This window comes from Leptodactylus fuscus, chromosome 7 (genome assembly GCF_031893055.1).
Source record: "Leptodactylus fuscus isolate aLepFus1 chromosome 7, aLepFus1.hap2, whole genome shotgun sequence".
NCBI classification, from domain to species: domain Eukaryota; kingdom Metazoa; phylum Chordata; class Amphibia; order Anura; family Leptodactylidae; genus Leptodactylus; species Leptodactylus fuscus.
In genome coordinates, this window is record NC_134271.1 from 154,327,809 (window position 1) to 154,348,545 (window position 20,737).

Sequence of the window (20,737 nt, forward strand, 5' to 3'; positions counted from 1 at the left end):
TTTCTGGCTCAGTGCTCCTTTTACCAAGACACCCCTGAATCTTTACACTTTTCTTACACTCGCAAGGATTAAGGATGGAGAATAACTCTCCCTTCTGTGCCACCCTATAAACTTTATAACAGATGTAACAACCAAATGACAGCATGGACAGTAGACAAAGAATGAGGTATAACATGTCCCACCCCGCTACAGACAACATACTCTTTAGGTTCTTCCGTACTATATAAAAATGGCATCGACTGTTTTAAAAATTTGCAACACTAACCTCACTCATCGACACACAGGATATGGGACACATAGGAACTCAGATTAGTTATTTGGCGAATCAAAAGCTTACCTACAGCGCTATTTTATTCATCTGAGGTCCTCCGGGCCCATCTCCAAGTCGGTTGATAAAACGGTTGGTACACTATCGGTTGCACATCAAACGATCATTGATGCCCTCACAATGAGCGCCAATTTCTGTTAGGGGCATAAGACCCCCGAGATATGTTGTCGTAGTTCTAATTAATCAGAAGGAAATCACGAGCTCGTGGAAACATTAATGGACAGACAGCTCAGTATACAGTATCACACAGTATAGGATTAGATACACAGCTCAGTATACAGTATCACACAGGATAGGATTAGATACACAGCTCAGTATACAGTATCACACAGGATAGGATTAGATACACAGCTCAGTATACAGTATCACACAGTATAGGATTAGATACACAGCTCAGTATACAGTATCACACATGATAGGATTAGATACACAACTCAGTATACTGTATCACACAGGATAGGATTAGATACACAGCTCAGTACACAGTATCACACAGTATAGGATTAGATACAAAGCTCAGTATACAGTATCACACAGGATAGGATTAGATACACAGCTCAGTATACAGTATCACACAGTATAGGATTAGATACACAGCTCAGTACACCGTATCACACAGTATAGGATTAGATACACAGCTCAGTATACAGTATCACACAGGATAGGATTAGATACACAGCTCAGTATACAGTATCACACAGGATAGGATTCGATACACAGCTCAGTATACTGTATCACACAGGATAGAATTAGATACACAGCTCAGTATACAGTATCACACAGGATAGGATTCGATACACAGCTCAGTATACAGTATCACACAGGATAGGATTAGATACACAGCTCAGTATACAGTATCACACAGGATACGATTAGATACACAGCTCAGTATACAGTATCACAGGATAGGATTAGATACACAGCTCAGTATACAGTATCACACAGGATAGGATTCGATACACAGCTCAGTATACAGTATCACATAGGATAGGATTAGATACACAGCTCAGTATACAGTATCACACAGGATAGGATTAGATACACAGCTCAGTATAGATGTAACATATGAAGGTGCAGTCAGCAGTTTATCTCATAGACATAACAATGGTGTGGAGGAACATAAAATACTATAAAATCCCTGTATAACTTGTCCCCACATGTCTCCTCCTGTACACATCTCTTATACTCACTGTAATTTCTCTATCCTGCAGGCTGGACTGGACAGAGCGGCCATCAAGTCACTGAAGTGAGGACCGGACAGAAGGTTACCAGACAAGTCAAGTATCTTCAGGGACTGGTTATTCCTTATTACAGAGGCCAACTGGGTGCAGGAAGTGTTTGGTAGATCATTATTACCCAAACTGTAAGAATAAGAAGATGAGATGTGAGTAATGTATCAGCAGCTGTATCACACATGATAGGATTGGCTACACAGCTCAGTATACAGTATCACACATGATAGGATTAGATACACAGCTCAGTATACAGTATCATACAGGATAGGATTAGATACACAGTTCAGTATACTGTATCACACATGATAGGATTAGATACACAGCTCAGTATACAGTATCACACAGGATAGGATTAGATACACAGCTCAGTATACAGTATCACACAGGATAGGATTAGATACACAACTCAGTATACAGTATCACACGGGATAGGATTAGATACACAGCTCAGTATACAGTATCACACACAATAGGATTAGATACACAGTTCAGTATACTGTATCACACAGGATAGGATTAGATACACAGCTCAGTATACAGTATAACACAGCATAGGATTAGATACACAGCTCAGTATACAGTATCACACAGGATAGGATTAGATACACAGCTCAGTATACAGTATCACAGGATAGGATTAGATACACAGCTCAGTATACAGTATCACACAGGATAGGATTAGATACACAGCTCAGTATACAGTATCACACAGGATAGGATTAGATACACAGTTCAGCAGACAGTATCACACATGATAGGATTAGATATACAGCTCAGTATACAGTATCACACAGGATAGGATTAGATACACAGCTCAGTATACAGTATCACACAGGATAGGATTAGATACACTGCTCAGTATACAATATCACACAGGATAGGATTAGATACACAGCTCAGTATACAGTATCACACAGGATAGGATTAGATACACAGCTCAGTATACGGTATCACACAGGACAGGATTAGATACACAGCTCAGTACACGGTATCACACAGGACAGGATTAGATGCACAGCTCAGTATACAGTATCACACAGGATAGGATTAGATACACAGCTCAGTATACAATATCACACAGGATAGGATTAGATACACAGCTCAGTATACAGTATCACACAGGATAGGATTAGATACACAGCTCAGTATACGGTATCACACAGGACAGGATTAGATACACAGCTCAGTACACGGTATCACACAGGACAGGATTAGATACACTGCTCAGTATACAATATCACACAGGATAGGATTAGATACACAGCTCAGTATACAGTATCACACAGGATAGGATTAGATACACAGCTCAGTATACGGTATCACACAGGACAGGATTAGATACACAGCTCAGTACACGGTATCACACAGGACAGGATTAGATACACAGCTCAGTATACAGTATCACACATGATAGGATTAGATACACAGCTCAGTATACAGAATCACACAGGATAGGATTAGATACACAGCTCAGCAGACAATATCACACAGGATAGGATTAGATACACAGCTCAGCAGACAGTATGACACAGGATAGGATTAGATACACAGCTCAGTATACAGTATAACACAGGATAGGATTATATACACAGCTCAGTATACAGTATCACACAGGATAGGATTAGATACACAGCTCAGTATACAGTATCACACAGGATAGGATTAGATACACAGTTCAGTATACAGTATCACACAGGATAGGATTACTGTAGATACACAGCTCAGTATACAGTATCACACAGGACAGGATTAGATATACAGCTCAGTATACAGTATCACACAGGATAGGATTAGATACAGCTCAGTATACAGTATCACACATGATAGGATTAGATACACAGCTCAGTATATAGTATCACACAGGATGGGATTAGATACACAGCTCAGTATACAGTATCACACAGCATAGGATTAGATACACAGCTCAGTATACAGTATCACACAGGATAGGATTAGATACACAGCTCAGTATACAGTATCACACAGGATAGGATTAGATACACAGCTCAGTATACAGTATCACACAGGATAGGATTAGATACACAGCTCAGTATATAGTATCACACAGGATGGGATTAGATACACAGCTCAGTATATAGTATCACACAGGATAGGATTAGATACAGTGAATTCTGAAATGACCATAATGCTGGCTATACACAGTTGACTTTCATCCAAACAACCGATTTCAGTGGATTCAACAATCAGACTACTGTATATGGAGGGGGGTTTACGGATTTATTATAACAACAGATTTGGAGGAAATAAACAAATAAGGGACTGAGCAGTTTGAATGGTGATAAGGTGACCAGCGGGGTCTGGCAGAAAATAATACCCCGACAATAAACAATAATCAGACAAATGTTCCCCCATTAGTTATATCCACAGCAGAGTCTCAGATCCCCATATTACACATGACTCAGAGGGAGCACGTCCAGCACTGCTTCATATACATGGCAGAGATTACAGCGGGTTAGTAGGTGAAGCATTTCAGAGGAAACTGGATTTGATTCACATTTTCTAAAAGTTTCTGAATTTGCCCAAACTCAAAACTTTGTGGTTTGTCACCCATGAGACACTATTATACTCCGGGGTCTCCCATACTTACAGGTGAGTATCGCTGTGTGTTATTCTTACTCACCTCTGCTCGGCCTCCACCTATTATACTCCGGGGTCTCCCATACTTACAGGTGAGTATCGCTGTGTGTTATTCTTACTCACCTCTGCTCGGCCTCCACCTATTATACTCTGGGGTCTCCCATACTTACAGGTGAGTATCGCTGTTTGTTATTCTTACTCACCTCTGCTCGGCCTCCACCTATTATACTCTGGGGTCTCCCATACTTACAGGTGAGTATCGCTGTTTGTTATTCTTACTCACCTCCAATCGGCCTCCACCTATTATACTCTGGGGTCTCCCATACTTACAGGTGAGTATCGCTGTTTGTTATTCTTACTCACCTCCAATCGGCCTCCACCTATTATACTCCGGGGTCTCCCATACTTACAGGTGAGTATCGCTGTTTGTTATTCTTACTCACCTCCAATCGGCCTCCACCTATTATACTCCGGGGTCTCCCATACTTACAGGTGAGTATCGCTGTTTGTTATTCTTACTCACCTCTGCTCGGCCTCCACCTATTATACTCTGGGGTCTCCCATACTTACAGGTGAGTATCGCTGTTTGTTATTCTTACTCACCTCTGCTCGGCCTCCACCTATTATACTCTGGGGTCTCCCATACTTACAGGTGAGTATCGCTGTGTGTTATTCTTACTCACCTCTGCTCGGCCTCCACCTATTATACTCCGGGGTCTCCCATACTTACAGGTGAGTATCGCTGTTTGTTATTCTTACTCACCTCTGCTCGGCCTCCACCTATTATACTCCGGGGTCTCCCATACTTACAGGTGAGTATCGCTGTGTGTTATTCTTACTCACCTCCTCTCGGCCTCCACCTATTATACTCCGGGGTCTCCCATACTTACAGGTGAGTATCGCTGTGTGTTATTCTTACTCACCTCTGCTCGGCCTCCACCTATTATACTCCGGGGTCTCCCATACTTACAGGTGAGTGTGGCTGTTTGTTATTCTTACTCACCTCTGCTCGGCCTCCACCTATTATACTCCGGGGTCTCCCATACTTACAGGCGAGTGTGGCTGTTTGTTATTCTTACTCACCTCTGCTCGGCCTCCACCTATTATACTCCGGGGTCTCCCATACTTACAGGTGAGTATCGCTGTGTGTTATTCTTACTCACCTCCGCTCGGCCTCCACCTATTATACTCCGGGGTTTCCCATACTTACAGGTGAGCGTGGCTGTTTGTTATTCTTACTCACCTCTGCTCGGCCTCCACCTATTATACTCCGGGGTCTCCCATACTTACAGGTAAGTATCGCTGTGTGTTATTCTTACTCACCTCTGCTCGGCCTCCACCTATTATACTCCGGGGTCTCCCATACTTACAGGTGAGTATCGCTGTGTGTTATTCTTACTCACCTCTGCTCGGCCTCCACCTATTATACTCCGGGGTCTCCCATACTTACAGGTGAGTATCGCTGTTTGTTATTCTTACTCACCTCCGCTCGGCCTCCACCTATTATACTCCGGGGTCTCCCATACTTACAGGTGAGTATCGCTGTGTGTTATTCTTATTCACCTCCGCTCGGCCTCCACCTATTATACTCCGAGGTCTCCCATACTTACAGGTGAGTATCGCTGTGTGTTATTCTTACTCACCTCCGCTCGGCCTCCACCTATTATACTCCGGGGTCTCCCATACTTACAGGTGAGTATCGCTGTTTGTTATTCTTACTTACCTCTGCTCGGCCTCCACCTATTATACTCCGGGGTCTCCCATACTTACAGGTGAGTATCGCTGTGTGTTATTCTTATTCACCTCCGCTCGGCCTCCACCTATTATACTCCGAGGTCTCCCATACTTACAGGTGAGTATCGCTGTGTGTTATTCTTACTCACCTCCTCTTGGCCTCCACCTATTATACTCCGGGGTCTCCCATACTTACAGGTGAGTATCGCTGTGTGTTATTCTTACTCACCTCTGCTCGGCCTCCACCTATTATACTCCGGGGTCTCCCATACTTACAGGTGAGTATCGCTGTTTGTTATTCTTACTCACCTCCGCTCGGCCTTCACCTATTATACTCCGGGGTCTCCCATACTTACAGGTGAGTATCGCTGTGTGTTATTCTTACTTACCTCTGCTCAGCCTCCACCTATTATACTCCGGGGTCTCCCATACTTACAGGTGAGTATCGCTGTGTGTTATTCTTACTTACCTCTGCTCGGCCTCCACCTATTATACTCCGGGGTCTCCCATACTTACAGGTGAGTATCGCTGTTTGTTATTCTTACTCACCTCCGCTCGGCCTCCACCTATTATACTCTGGGGTCTCCCATACTTACAGGTGAGTATCGCTGTTTCTTACTCAACTCCGCTCGGCCTACACCTATTATACTCTGGGGTCTGAAGAGACTCCAGAATATAATAATCAAATTTCCGGTTGGTGTTGAACAATGTCAGACAGAAACAAATTGGAGGGCCGAACCTCATGAATAGTCATTGAAACAAATCTCATGAGGTTTGCTCATCTCTATGGGTCACATTTCTTGTAAGTTGCTCAAACATAAAAGGGTTTTCCTGTCCCATTAGGTGAAGACTCTGTGACTTGCTGTTACTGTATTATTTGTTGGGTCCGACCATGAGGAACCTCCACTGATCCATAAAGTTCTGATCATTGTAGGGGAGTATTGGGACCACTAATAATCCAGGGAATAGGGACCCTGCAGTCCTCAGCTTCTGGTCACTGGAAATACTAATGGATGGAGAATACAGAAAGAGCCAAAGCCCCTCACTCCTCACTGTCCACATATCACACTACACAAGATAGTCAGGTTGTAGATATTGATGTGGATGGTGTGACACAAGATCTTCACAAGAACCCTGCACCTGATATATAAAGGAGCCCTCACATCTCCTCAGTAGTGCAGCCTCAGGATATCATTACAAGCAGTTATATATCAGCATAGAAGATGAGAAATGCTTCAGCTCCCTCTATACATTTCTTATTGTAGGGACCTTTATGGTGATATACAGTGGTTAAAATGGGCCGGATCGTGTCGGAAGTCAGTTCAAGCATAATGAAAAAATAACTAAATGTTCTGGTAAAAAAAAACTGTCACAATGCGGAACATAAAAAACCCAGCTACTTATCTCTTCTGGCTCCGGCAGGCTTTCGGGCCTCCTTGGTGACGTCTCAGAAGCCACATGGGCCAGGGCTTGCGTCCTTATGTGTTGCACTGCATGCCCCTGCTCACGTCACGTCCGGAGTCCTGCCGTACTACATTGAATATGGCAGAAATGATCTGCTCAAAGTGTGACAGAGCCAGGGAGAGGTAAGTAACAGTTTTTTTTGTTTCCTCCCCGGGCCCTGGGTCTCTGATTATTATACTCTGGGGCCATTTGAGGCATATCATACTGTATACAAGGGCCACTATAGGGCATACATTAAATTAAATTAAATTAAAATACTTTATTTGGGCATACATTTAATACTTGCAGGCTGTTGCAGAAAAAGAAACCCCTCTTTGTTTCTTCATTAGTGACCACACAATGTCTCTGGTATATCTACAGCAGTCCATAGACATTAGATGCCTACATTAGAATTATGACCCATAGTGGCCACTGCACAAAGTACTATGCTGCATAATACTGTGTGCAGGTGCCACTATGGGACATGATACTGTGTGCAGGGGCCACTATGGGGTATAATACTATGTGCAGGGGACACTATGGGACATGATACTGTGTGCAGGGGCCACTATGGGACATAATACTGTGTGCAGCGGCCACTATGGGACATAATACTGTGTGCAGGGGTCACTATGGGGTATAATACTGTGTGCAGGGGTCACTATGGGGTATAATACTGTGTGCAGGTGCCACTATGGGACATAATACTGTGTGCAGGGGCCACTATGGGACATAATACTGTGTGCAGGAGCCACTATGGGACATAATACTGTGTGCAGGGGCCACTATGGGACATAATACTGTGTGCAGGGGCCACTATAGGACATAATACTGTGTGCAGGGGCCACTATGGGACATAATACTGTGTGCAGGGGCCACTATGGGACATAATACTGTGTGCAGGGGCCACTATAGGACATAATACTGTGTGCAGGGGTCACTATGGGGTATAATACTGCGTGCAGGGGCCACTATGGGACATGATACTGTGTGCAGGGGCCACTATAGGACATAAAACTGTGTGCAGGGGCCACTATGGGACATAATACTGTGTGCAGGGGCCACTATGGGACATAATACTGTGTGCAGGGGCCACTATGGGACATAATACTGTGTGCAGGGGCCACTATAGGACATAATACTGTGTGCAGGGGTCACTATGGGGTATAATACTGTGTGCAGGTGCCACTATGGGACATGATACTGTGTGCAGGGGCCACTATCGGACATAATACTGTGTGCAGGGGCCACTATGGGACATAATACTGTGTGCAGGGGCCACTATGGGACATAATACTGTGTGCAGGGGCCACTATAGGACATAATACTGTGTGCAGGGGCCACTATGGGACATAATACTGTGTGCAGGGGCCACTATGGGACATAATACTGTGTGCAGGGGCCACTATGGGACATAATATTGTGTGCAGGGGCCACTATGGGGGATAATACTGTGTGCAGGGGCCACTATAGGACATAATATTGTGTGCAGGGGCCACTATGGGGGATAATACTGTGTGCAGGGGCCACTATAGGACATAATATTGTGTGCAGGGGCCACTATGGGGGATAATACTGTGTGCAGGGGCCACTATGGGACATAATACTGTGTGCAGGGGACACTATGGGGGATAATACTGTGTACAGGGGCCACTATGGGACATAATACTGTGTGCAGGGGCCACTATGGGGCATAATACTGTGTGCAGGGGCCACTATGGGGTATAATACTGTGTGTAGGGGCCACTATGGGGCATAATACTGTGTGCGGGGGGAACTATGGGGAATAATACTGTATGCTTGGGCCACTATGGGGCATAATACTGTGGGCAGGGGCCACTATGGGGGATAATACTGTGTGCAGGGGTCACTATGGGGGATAATACTGTGTGCAGGGGCCACTATGGGGTATAATACTGTGTGTAGGGGCCACTATGGGGGATAATACTGTGTGCAGGGGCCAATATGGGGCATAATACTGTGTGCAGGGCCCACTATAGGGCATGATACTGTGTGCGGGGGGAACTATGGGGAATAATACTGTGTGCAGGGGCCACTATGGGGCATAATACTGTGGGCAGGGGCCACTATGGGGCATAATACTGTATGGAGGGTCCACTATGGGGAATAATACTGTGTGCAGGAGCCACTATGGGGCATAATACTGTATGGAGGGTCCACTATCGGACATAATACTGTGTGCAGGGACCACTATGGGGCATAATACTGTATGGAGGGTCCACTATGGGGAATAATACTGTGTGCAGGAGCCACTATGGGGCATAATACTGTGTGCAGGGACCACTATGGGGGATAATACTGTGTGCAGGGGCCAATATGGGGCATAATACTGTGTTCAGGGGTCACTATGCTGCATAATACGGTGTGCAGGGGCCACTATGGTGCATGATACTGTATGGAGGGTCCACTATGGGGAATAATACTGTGTGCAGGAGCCACTATGGGGCATAATACTGTATGGAGGGTCCACTATCGGACATAATACTGTGTGCAGGGGCCACTATAGGGAATAATACTGTGTGCAGGGGCCACTATGGGGGATAATACTGTATGGAGGGTCCACTATGGAACATAATACTGTGTGCAGGGGCCACTATGGGACATAATACTATGTGCAGGGGACACTATGGGGCATAGTACTGTGTGCAGGGGCCACTATGGGGCATAATACTGTATGGAGGGTCCACTATGGAACATAATACTGTGTGCAGGGGCCACTATGGGACATAATACTGTGTGCAGGGACCACTATGGGACATAATACTGTGTGCAGGGGCCACTATGGGACATAATAGTGTGTGCAGGGGCCACTATGGGACTTAATACTGTGTGCAGGCGCCACTATGGGACATAATACTGTGTGCAGGGGTCACTTTGGGGGACAATACTGTTTGAAGGGGCCACTATGGGACATAATACTGTGTGCAGGGACAACTATGGGACATAATACTGTGTGCAGGGGCCACTATGGGACATAATAGTGTGTGCAGGGACAACTATGGGGCATAATACTGTGTGCAGGGACCACTATGGGACATAATAGTGTGTGCAGGGGGCACTATAGGACATAAAACTGTGTGTAGGGGCCACTATGGGACATAATACTGTGTGCAGGGACCACTATGGGGGTATAATACTGTGTGCAGGGGCCACTATGGGACATAATACTGTGTGCTGGGACCACTATGGGGCATAATACTGTGTGCAGGGGCCACTATGGGACATAATACTGTGTGCAGGAGCCACTATGGGACATAATACTGTGTGCAGGGGCCACTATGGGGCATAATACTGTGTGCAGGGGCCACTATGGGGCATAATACTGTGTGCAGGGGCCACTATGGGACATAAAACTGTGTGCAGGGACCACTATGGGACATAATACTGTGTGCAGGGGCCACTATGGGGCATAATACTGTGTGCAGGGACCATTAACAGACATAATACTGTGTGCAGGGGCCACTATGGGACATTATACTATGTGCAGGGGCCACTATGGGACATAATACTGTGTGCAGGGGCCACTATGGGGGATAATACTGTGTGCAGGTGCCACTATGGGGTATAATACTGTGTGCAGGGGCCAATATGGGACATCATTCTGTGTGCAGGGGCTACTAACAGACATAATACTGCGTGTAGGGGCCACTATGAGGAAAAATACTGTGTGCAGGGGCCACTATGGGTATAATAATACTGTGTGCAGGGACCACTATGGGACATAATATTGTGTGCAGTGGCCACTATGGGACAAAATACTGTGTGCAGGGGCCAATATGGGGGATAATACTGTGTGCAGGGGCCATTATGGGAATAATACTGTGTGCAGGGGCCAGTATGGGGGATAATACTGTGTGCAGGGGCCACTATGGGGAGTAATAATGTGTGCAGGGGCCAGTATGGGGCATAATACTGTGTGCAGGGGCCACTATGGGACATAATACTGTGTGCAGGGGCCACTATGGGGCATAATACTGTGTGCAGGGGCCACTATGGGACATAATACTGTGTGCAGGGGCCACTATGGGGGATAATACTGTGTGCAGGGGCCAATATGGGACATAATCGTGTGTGCAGGGCCACTATGGGGCATAATACTGTGTGCAGGGGCCACTATGGTGGATAATACTGTGTGCAGGGGCCACTATGGGGCATAATACAGTGTGCAGGGGCCACTATGGGGTATAATACTGTGTGCAGGGGACATTATGGGGACATAATACTGTGTGCAGGGGCCACTATAGGGCATAATACTGAATACGGGGGCCACTATGGGGAATAATACTGTGTGCAGGGGCCACTATGGGGCATAATACTGTGTGCAGGGGCCACTATGGGGCATAATACTGTGTGCAGGGGCCACTATGGGACATAATACTGTGTGCAGGGGCCACTATGGGGATAATACTGTGTGCAGGGGCCACTATGGGGCATAATACAGTGTGCAGGGGCCACTATGGGGCATAATACTGTGTGCAGGGGACACTATGGGGACATAATACTGTGTGCAGGGGCCACTATAGGGCATAATACTGAATACGGGGGCCACTATGGGGAATGATACTGTGTGCAGGGGCCACTATGGGGCATAATACTGTGTGCAGGGGACACTATGGGGCATAATACTGTGTGCAGAGGCCACTATGGGACATAATACTGTGTGCAGGGGCCACTATCGGACACAATACTGTGTGCAGGGGCCACTATGGGGCATAATACTGTGTGCAGGGGCCACTATGGGGCATATTACTGTGTGCAGGGGCCACTATGGGATATAATACTGCGTGCAGGGGCCACTATAGTGCATAATACTGTGTGCAGGGGCCACTATGGGACATAATACTGTGTGCAGGGGCCACTATGGGGGATAATACTGTGTGCAGGGGCCACTATGGGGCATAATACTGTGTGCAGGGACCACTATGGGGCATAATACTGTGTGCAGGGGCCACTATGGGACATAATACTGTGTGCAGGGGCCACTATGGGACATAATACTGTGTGCAGGGACCACTATGGGGCATAATACTGTGTGCAGGGGCCACTATGGGGCATATTACTGTGTGCAGGGGCCACTATGGGATATAATACTGCGTGCAGGGGCCACTATAGTGCATAATACTGTGTGCAGGGGCCACTATCGGACATAATACTGTGTGCAGGGGCCACTGTGGGGCTTAATACTGTATAAGGGGCCACTATGGGGCATAATACTGTGTGCAGGGGTCACTATGGGGGATAATACTGTGTGCAGGGGCCACTATGGGGCATAATACTGTGTGCAGGAGCCACTATGGGGATAATACTGTGTGCTGGGGCCACTATGGGGCATAATACAGTGTGCAGGGGCCACTATGGGGCTTAATACTGTATGCAGGGGCCACTATGGGACATAATACTGTGTGCAGGGGCCACTATAGTGCATAATACTGTGTGCAGGGGCCACTATCGGATATAATACTGTGTGCAGGGGCCACTATCGGATATAATACTGTATGCAGGGGCCACTATGGGACATAATACTGTGTGCAGGGGCCACTATGGGACATAATACTGTGTGCAGGGACCACTATGGGGCATAATACTGTGTGCAGGGGCCACTATCGAACATAATACTGTGTGCAGGGGCCACTATGGGACATAATACTGTGTGCTGGGGCCACTATGGGACATAATACTGTGTGCAGGGGCCACTATGGGGCATAATACTATGTGCAGGGGCCACTATGAGGCATAATACTGTGTGCAGGGGCCACTATGGGACATAATACTGTGTGCAGCGGCCACTAAGGGACATAATAGTGTGTGCAGGGGGCACTATGGGACATAATACTGTGTGCAGGAGCCACTATGGGACATAATACTGTGTGCAGGGACCACTATGGGGGTATAATACTGTGTGCAGGCGCCACTATGGGACATAATACTGTGTGCAGGGACCACTATGGGACATAATACTGTGTGCAGCGGCCACTATGGGACATAATAGTGTGTGCAGGGGCCACTATGGGACATAATACTGTGTGCAGGGGCCACTATGGGACATAATACTGTGTGCAGGGGCCACTATGGGGATGATACAGTGTGCAGGGGCCACTATGGGGCATAATACTGTGTGCAGGGGCCACTATGGGGATAATACTGTGTGCAGGGGCCACTATGGGGCATAATACAGTGTGCAGGGGCCACTATGGGGCATAATACTGTGTGCAGGGGACACTATGGGGACATAATACTGTGTGCAGGGGCCACTATAGGGCATAATACTGAATACGGGGGCCACTATGGGGAATAATACTGTGTGCAGGGGCCACTATGGGACATAATACTGTGTGCCTGGGCCACTATGGGGCATAATACTATGTGCAGGGGCCACTATGGGGCATAATACTGTGTGCAGGGGCCACTATCGGACATAATACTGTGTGCAGGGGCCACTATGGGACATAATACTGTGTGCAGGGGCCACTATGGGGCATAATACAGTGTGCCTGGGCCACTATGGGGCATAATACTATGTGCAGGGGCCACTATGGGGCATAATACTGAGTGCAGGGGACACTATGGGGCATAATACTGTATGCAGGGGCCACTATGGGACATAATACTGTGTGCAGGGACCACTATGGGACATAATACTGTGTGCAGGGGCCACTATGGGACATAATACTGTGTGCAGGGACCACTATGGGGCATAATACTGTGTGCAGGGGCCACTATCGGACAAAATACTGTGTGCAGGGGCCACTATGGGACATAAAACTGTGTGCAGGGGCCACTATGGGACATAATACTGTGTGCAGGGGCCACTATGGGGCATAATACTGTGTGCAGGGGCCACTATCGGACATAATACTGTGTGCAGGGGCCACTATGGGACATAATACTGTGTGCAGGGGCCACTATGGGACATAATACTGTGTGCAGGGGCCACTGTGGGGCTTAATACTATATGCAGGGGCCACTATGGGACATAATACTGTGTGCAGGCGCCACTATGGGACATAATACTGTGTGCAGGGATCACTATGGGACATAATACTGTGTGCAGCGGCCACTATGGGACATAATAGTGTGTGCAGGGACCACTATGGGACATAATACTGCGTGCAGGCGCCACTATGGGACATAATACTGTGTGCAGGGACCACTATGGGACATAATACTGTGTGCAGCGGCCACTATGGGACATAATACTGTGGGCAGCGGCCACTATGGGACATAATACTGTGTGCAGGGGCCACTATGGGGGATAATACTGTGTGCAGGGGCCACTATGGGGGATAATACTGTGTGCAGGGGCCACTATGGGACATAATACTGTGTGCAGGGACCACTATGGGGGTATAATACTGTGTGCAGGGGCCACTATGGGGGATAATACTGTGTGCAGGGGCCACTATGGGGCATAATACTGTGTGCAGGGGCCACTATGGGACATAATACTATGTGCAGGGACCACTATGGGGCATAATACTGTGTGCAGGGGCCACTATGGGGCATAATACTGTGTGCAGGAGCCACTATGGGACATAATACTGTGTGCAGGGGCCACTATAGTGCATAATACTGTGTGCAGGGGCCACTATCGGACATAATACTGTGTGTAGGGGCCACTATGGGACATAATACTGTATGCAGGGGCCACTATGGGACATAATACTGTGTGCAGGGGCCACTATGGGGGATAATACTGTGTGCAGGGGCCACTATGGGGCATAATACTGTGTGCAGGGGCCACTATGGGGATAATACTGTGTGCAGGGGCCACTATGGGGCATAATACAGTGTGCAGGGGCCACTATGGGGCATAATACTGTGTGCAGGGGACACTATGGGGACATAATACTGTGTGCAGGGGCCACTATAGGGCATAATACTGAATACGGGGGCCACTATGGGGAATAATACTGTGTGCAGGGGCCACTATGGGACATAATACTGTGTGCAGGGGCCACTATGGGGCATAATACTATGTGCAGGGGCCACTATGGGGCATAATACTGTGTGCAGGGTACATTATGGGGCATAATACTGTGTGCAGGGGCCACTATGGGACATAATACTGTGTGCAGGGGCCACTATGGGACATAATACTGTGTGCAGGGGCCACTATGGGACATAATACTGTGTGCAGGGGCCACTATGGGACATAATACTGTGTGCAGGGGCCACTATGGGGGATAATACTGTGTGCAGGGGCCACTATGGGACATAATACTGTGTGCAGGGACCACTATGGGACATAATTCTGTGTGCAGGGGCCATTATGGGGGAAAATACTGTGTACAGGGGCCACTATGGGGGATAATACTGTGTGCAGGGGCCATTATGGGAATAATACTGTGTGCAGGGGCCACTATGGGACATAATACCGTGTGCAGGGACCACTATCGGACATAATACTGTGTGCAGGGGCCACTATGGGACATAATACTGTGTGCAGGGACCATTATGGGACATAATACAGTGTGCAGGGGCAACTATGGGGCATAATACTTTGTGCAGGAGCCACTATGGGGCATAATACTGTGTGCAGGGGCCACTATGGGACATAATACTGTGTGCAGGGGCCACTATGGGACATAATACTGTGTGCAGGGGCCACTATGGGGATAATACTGTGTGCAGGGGCCACTATGGGGCATAATACAGTGTGCAGGGGCCACTATGGGGCATAATACTGTGTGCAGGGGACACTATGGGGACATAATACTGTGTGCAGGGGCCACTATGGGACATAATACTGTGTGCAGGGGCCACTATGGGACATAATACTGTGTGCAGGGACCACTATGGGGGATAATACTGTGTGCAGGGGCCACTATGGGGATAATACTGTGTGCAGGGGCCACTATGGGACATAATACTGTGTGCAGGGGCCATTATGGGAATAATACTGTGTGCAGGGGCCACTATGGGACATAATACTGTGTGCAGGGACCACTATGGGACATAATACTGTGTGCAGGGACCACTATGGGACATAATACTGTGTGCAGGGGCCACTATGGGGGATAATACTGTGTGCAGGGGCCACTATGGGGATAATACTGTGTGCAGGGGCACTATGGGCATAATACTGTGCAGGGGCCGCTCTGGGGGATAATACTGTGTGCAGGGGCCACTATGGGGGATAATACTGTGTGCAGGGGCCACTATGGGGCATAATACTGAATACGGGGGCCACTATGGGGAATAATACTGTGTGCAGGGGCCACTATGGGGCATAATACTGTGTGCAGGGGACACTATGGGGCATAATACTGTGTGCAGGGGCCACTATGGGACATAATACTGTGTGCAGGGACCACTATGGGACATAATACTGTGTGCAGGGGCCACTATGGGGGATAATACTGTGTGCAGGGGCCACTATGGGGGATAATACTGTGTGCAGGGGCCATTATGGGAATAATACTGTGTGCAGGGGCTAGTATGGGGGATAATACTGTGTGCAGGGGCCACTATGGGGGATAATACTGTGTGCAGGGGCCATTATGGGAATAATACTGTGTGCAGGGGCCACTATGGGGGATAATACTGTGTGCAGGGGCCACTATGGGGGATAATACTGTGTGCAGGGGCCATTATGGGAATAATTCTGTGTGCAGGGGCCACTATGGGACATAATACCGTGTGCAGGGACCACTATCGGACATAATACTGTGTGCAGGGGCCACTATGGGACATAATACTGTGTGCAGGGACCATTATGGGACATAATACAGTGTGCAGGGGCAACTATGGGGCATAATACTGTGTGCAGGGGCCACTATGGGGCATAATACTGTGTGCAGGGGCCACTATGGGACATAATACTGTGTGCAGGGGCCACTATGGGACATGATACTGTGTGCAGGGGCCACTATGGGGATAATACTGTGTGCAGGGGCCACTATGGGGCGAAATACAGTGTGCAGGGGCCACTATGGGGCATAATACTGTGTGCAGGGGCCACTATGGGACATAATACTGTGTGCTTGGGCCACTATGGGGCATAATACTATGTGCAAAGGCCACTATGGGGAGTAATACTGTGTGCAGGGGCCACTATGGGGCATAATACTGTGTGCAGGGGACACTATGGGGCATAATACTGTGTGCAGGGGCCACTATGGGACATAATACTGTGTGCAGGGACCACTTTGGGACATAATACTGTGTGCAGGGGCCACTATGAGGGATATTACTGTGTGCAGGGGCCACTATGGGGGATAATACTGTGTGCAGGGGCCATTATGGGAATAATACTGTGTGCAGGGGCCACTATGGGACATAATACCGTGTGCAGGGACCACTATCGGACATAATACTGTGTGCAGGGGCCACTATGGGACATAATACTGTGTGCAGGGACCATTATGGGACATAATACAGTGTGCAGGGGCAACTATGGGCCATAATACTGTGTGCAGGGGCCAATATGGGGCATAATACTGTGTGCAGGGGCCACTATGGGACATAATACTGTGTGCAGGGGCCACTATGGGACATAATACTGTGTGCAGCGGCCACTATGGGACATAATACTGTGTGCAGGGGCCACTATGGGGCTTAATACTGTGTGCAGGGGCCACTATGGGGCTTAATAATGTATGCAGGGGCCACTATGGGACATAATACTGTGTGCAGGGGTCACTATGGGGTATAATACTGTGTGCAGGGGCCACTATGGGACATAATACTGTGTGCAGGGGCCACTATGGGGGATAATAATGTGTACAGCGGACACTATGGGACATAATACTGTGTGCAGGCGCCACTATGGGACATAATACTGTGTGCAGGGACCACTATGGGACATAATACTGTGTGCAGGGGCCACTATGGGACATAATAGTGTGTGCAGGGGCCACTATGGGACATAATACTGTGTGCAGGCGCCACTATGGGACATAATACTGTGTGCAGGGACCACTATGGGACATAATACTGTGTGCAGGGGCCACTATGGGACATAATACTGTGTACAGCGGCCAGTATGGGACATAATACTGTGTGCAGGGGGCACTATGGGACATAATACTGTGTGCAGCGGACACTATGGGACATAATACTGTGTGCAGGGGGCACTATGGGACATAATACTGTGTGCAGGGGTCACTATGGGGCATAATACTGTGTGCAGGGGCCACTATGGGGCATATTACTGTGTGCAGGGGCCACTATGGGATATAATACTGCGTGCAGGGGCCACTATAGTGCATAATACTGTGTGCAGGGGCCACTATCGGACATAATACTGTGTGCAGGGGCCACTGTGGGGCTTAAAACTGTATGCAGGGGCCACTATGGGACATAATACTGTGTGCAGGGGCCACTATGGGACATAATAGTGTGTGCAGGGGCCACTATGGGACATAATACTGTGTGCAGCGGCCACTATGGGACATAATAGTGTGTGCAGGGGCCACTATGGGACATAATACTGTGTGCAGGGACCACTGTGGGGGTATAATACTGTGTGCAGGGGCCACTATGGGACATAATACTGTGTGCAGGGACCACTATGGGGCATAATACTGTGTGCAGGGGACACTATGGGACATAATACTGTGCAGGGGCCACTATGGGACATAATACTGTGTGCAGGGGCCACTATGGGGCATAATACTGTGTGCAGGTGCCACTATGGGGCATAATACTGTGTGCAGGGGCCACTATGGGGCATAATACTGTGTGCAGGGGCCACTATGGGACATAATACTGTGTGCAGGCGCCACTATGGGGCATAATACTGTGTGCAGGGGCCACTATGGGGCATAATACTGTGTGCAGGGGCCACTATGGGGCATAATAGTGTTTGCAGGGGCCACTATGGGACATAATACTGTGTGCAGGCGCCACTATGGGACATAATACTGTGTGCAGGGGCCACTATGGGACATAATAGTGTTTGCAGGGGCCACTATGGGACTTAATACTGTGTGCAGGCGCCACTATGGGACATAATACTGTGTGCAGGGACCACTATGGGACATAATACTGTGTGCAGGAGCCACTATGGGACATAATACTGTGTGCAGGGACCACTATGGGGGTATAATACTGTGTGCAGGGGCCACTATGGGACATAATACTGTGTGCAGGGACCACTATGGGGCATAACACTGTGTGCAGGGGCCACTATGGGACATAATACTGTGTGCAGGGGCCACTATGGGACATAATACTGTGTGCAGGGACCACTATGGGACATAATACTGTGTGCAGGGGCCACTGTGGGGCTTAATACTGTATGCAGGGGCCACTATGCGACATAATACTGTGTGCAGGGGCCACTATGGGGGATAATAATGTGTGCAGGGGGCACTATGGGACATAATACTGTGTGCAGGGACCACTATGGGGCATAATACTGTGTGCAGGGGCCACTATGGGACATAATACTGTGTGCAGGGGCCACTATGGGACATAATACTGTGTGCAGGGGCCACTATGGGATATAATACTGTGTGCAGGGGCCACTATGAGGCATAATACTGTGTGCAGGTGCCACTATGGGGCATAATACTGTGTGCAGGGCCACCATGGGGCATAATACTGTGTGCAGGGGCCACTGTGGGACATAATACTGTGTGCAGGCGCCACTATGGGACATAATACTGTGTGCAGGGACCACTATGGGACATAATACTGTGTGCAGGAGCCACTATGGGACATAATACTGTGTGCAGGGACCACTATGGGACATAATACTGTGTGCAGGGGCCACTATGGGACATAATACTGTGTGCAGGGGCCACTATGGGACATAATACTGTGTGCAGGGGCCACTATGGGACATAATACTGTGTGCAGGGGCCACTATGGGGGATAATAATGTGTGCAGGGGCCACTATGGGACATAATACTGTGTGCAGGGGCCACTATGGGACATAATACTGTGTGCAGGGACCACTATGGGACATAATACTGTGTGCAGGGACCACTATGGGGCATAATACTGTGTGCAGGGGTCACTATGGGACATAATACTGTGTGCAGGGGCCACTATGGGGGATAATATTGTGTGCAGGGGCCACTATGGGGCATAATACTGTGTGCAGGGGCCACTATGGGGATAATACTGTGTGCAGGGGCCACTATGTGGCATAATACAGTGTGCAGGGGCCACTATGGGGCATAATACTGTGTGCAGGGGACACTATGGGGACATAATACTGTGTGCAGGGGCCACTATAGGGCATAATACTGAATACGGGGGCCACTATAGGGAACAATACTGTGTGCAGGGGCCACTATGGGACATAATACTGTGTGCCTGGGCCACTATGGGACATAATACTGTGTGCAGGGACCACTATGGGGCATAATACTGTGTGCAGGGGTCACTATGGGACATAATACTGTGTGCAGGGGCCACTATGGGGGA

General features: G+C 48.2%; 1 protein-coding gene and 1 long non-coding RNA gene across 2 annotated transcripts in view; one reads left to right on the forward strand and one right to left on the reverse strand.

Annotated features, from left to right (window-relative positions):
* The window catches only part of LOC142214380 (uncharacterized), a 572,210-nt gene that overhangs the window by 413,147 nt on the left and 138,326 nt on the right, over window positions 1–20,737 (forward strand). The window lies entirely within an intron of this gene.
* The window catches only part of LOC142213476 (NACHT, LRR and PYD domains-containing protein 3-like), a 100,235-nt gene that overhangs the window by 44,836 nt on the left and 34,662 nt on the right, over window positions 1–20,737 (reverse strand). Inside the window, exon 3 of the mRNA XM_075281825.1 lies at window positions 1,519–1,689. Within this exon, the coding sequence (XP_075137926.1) occupies window positions 1,519–1,689 (171 nt within the window). The remainder of the gene's footprint in view (window positions 1–1,518; window positions 1,690–20,737) is intronic.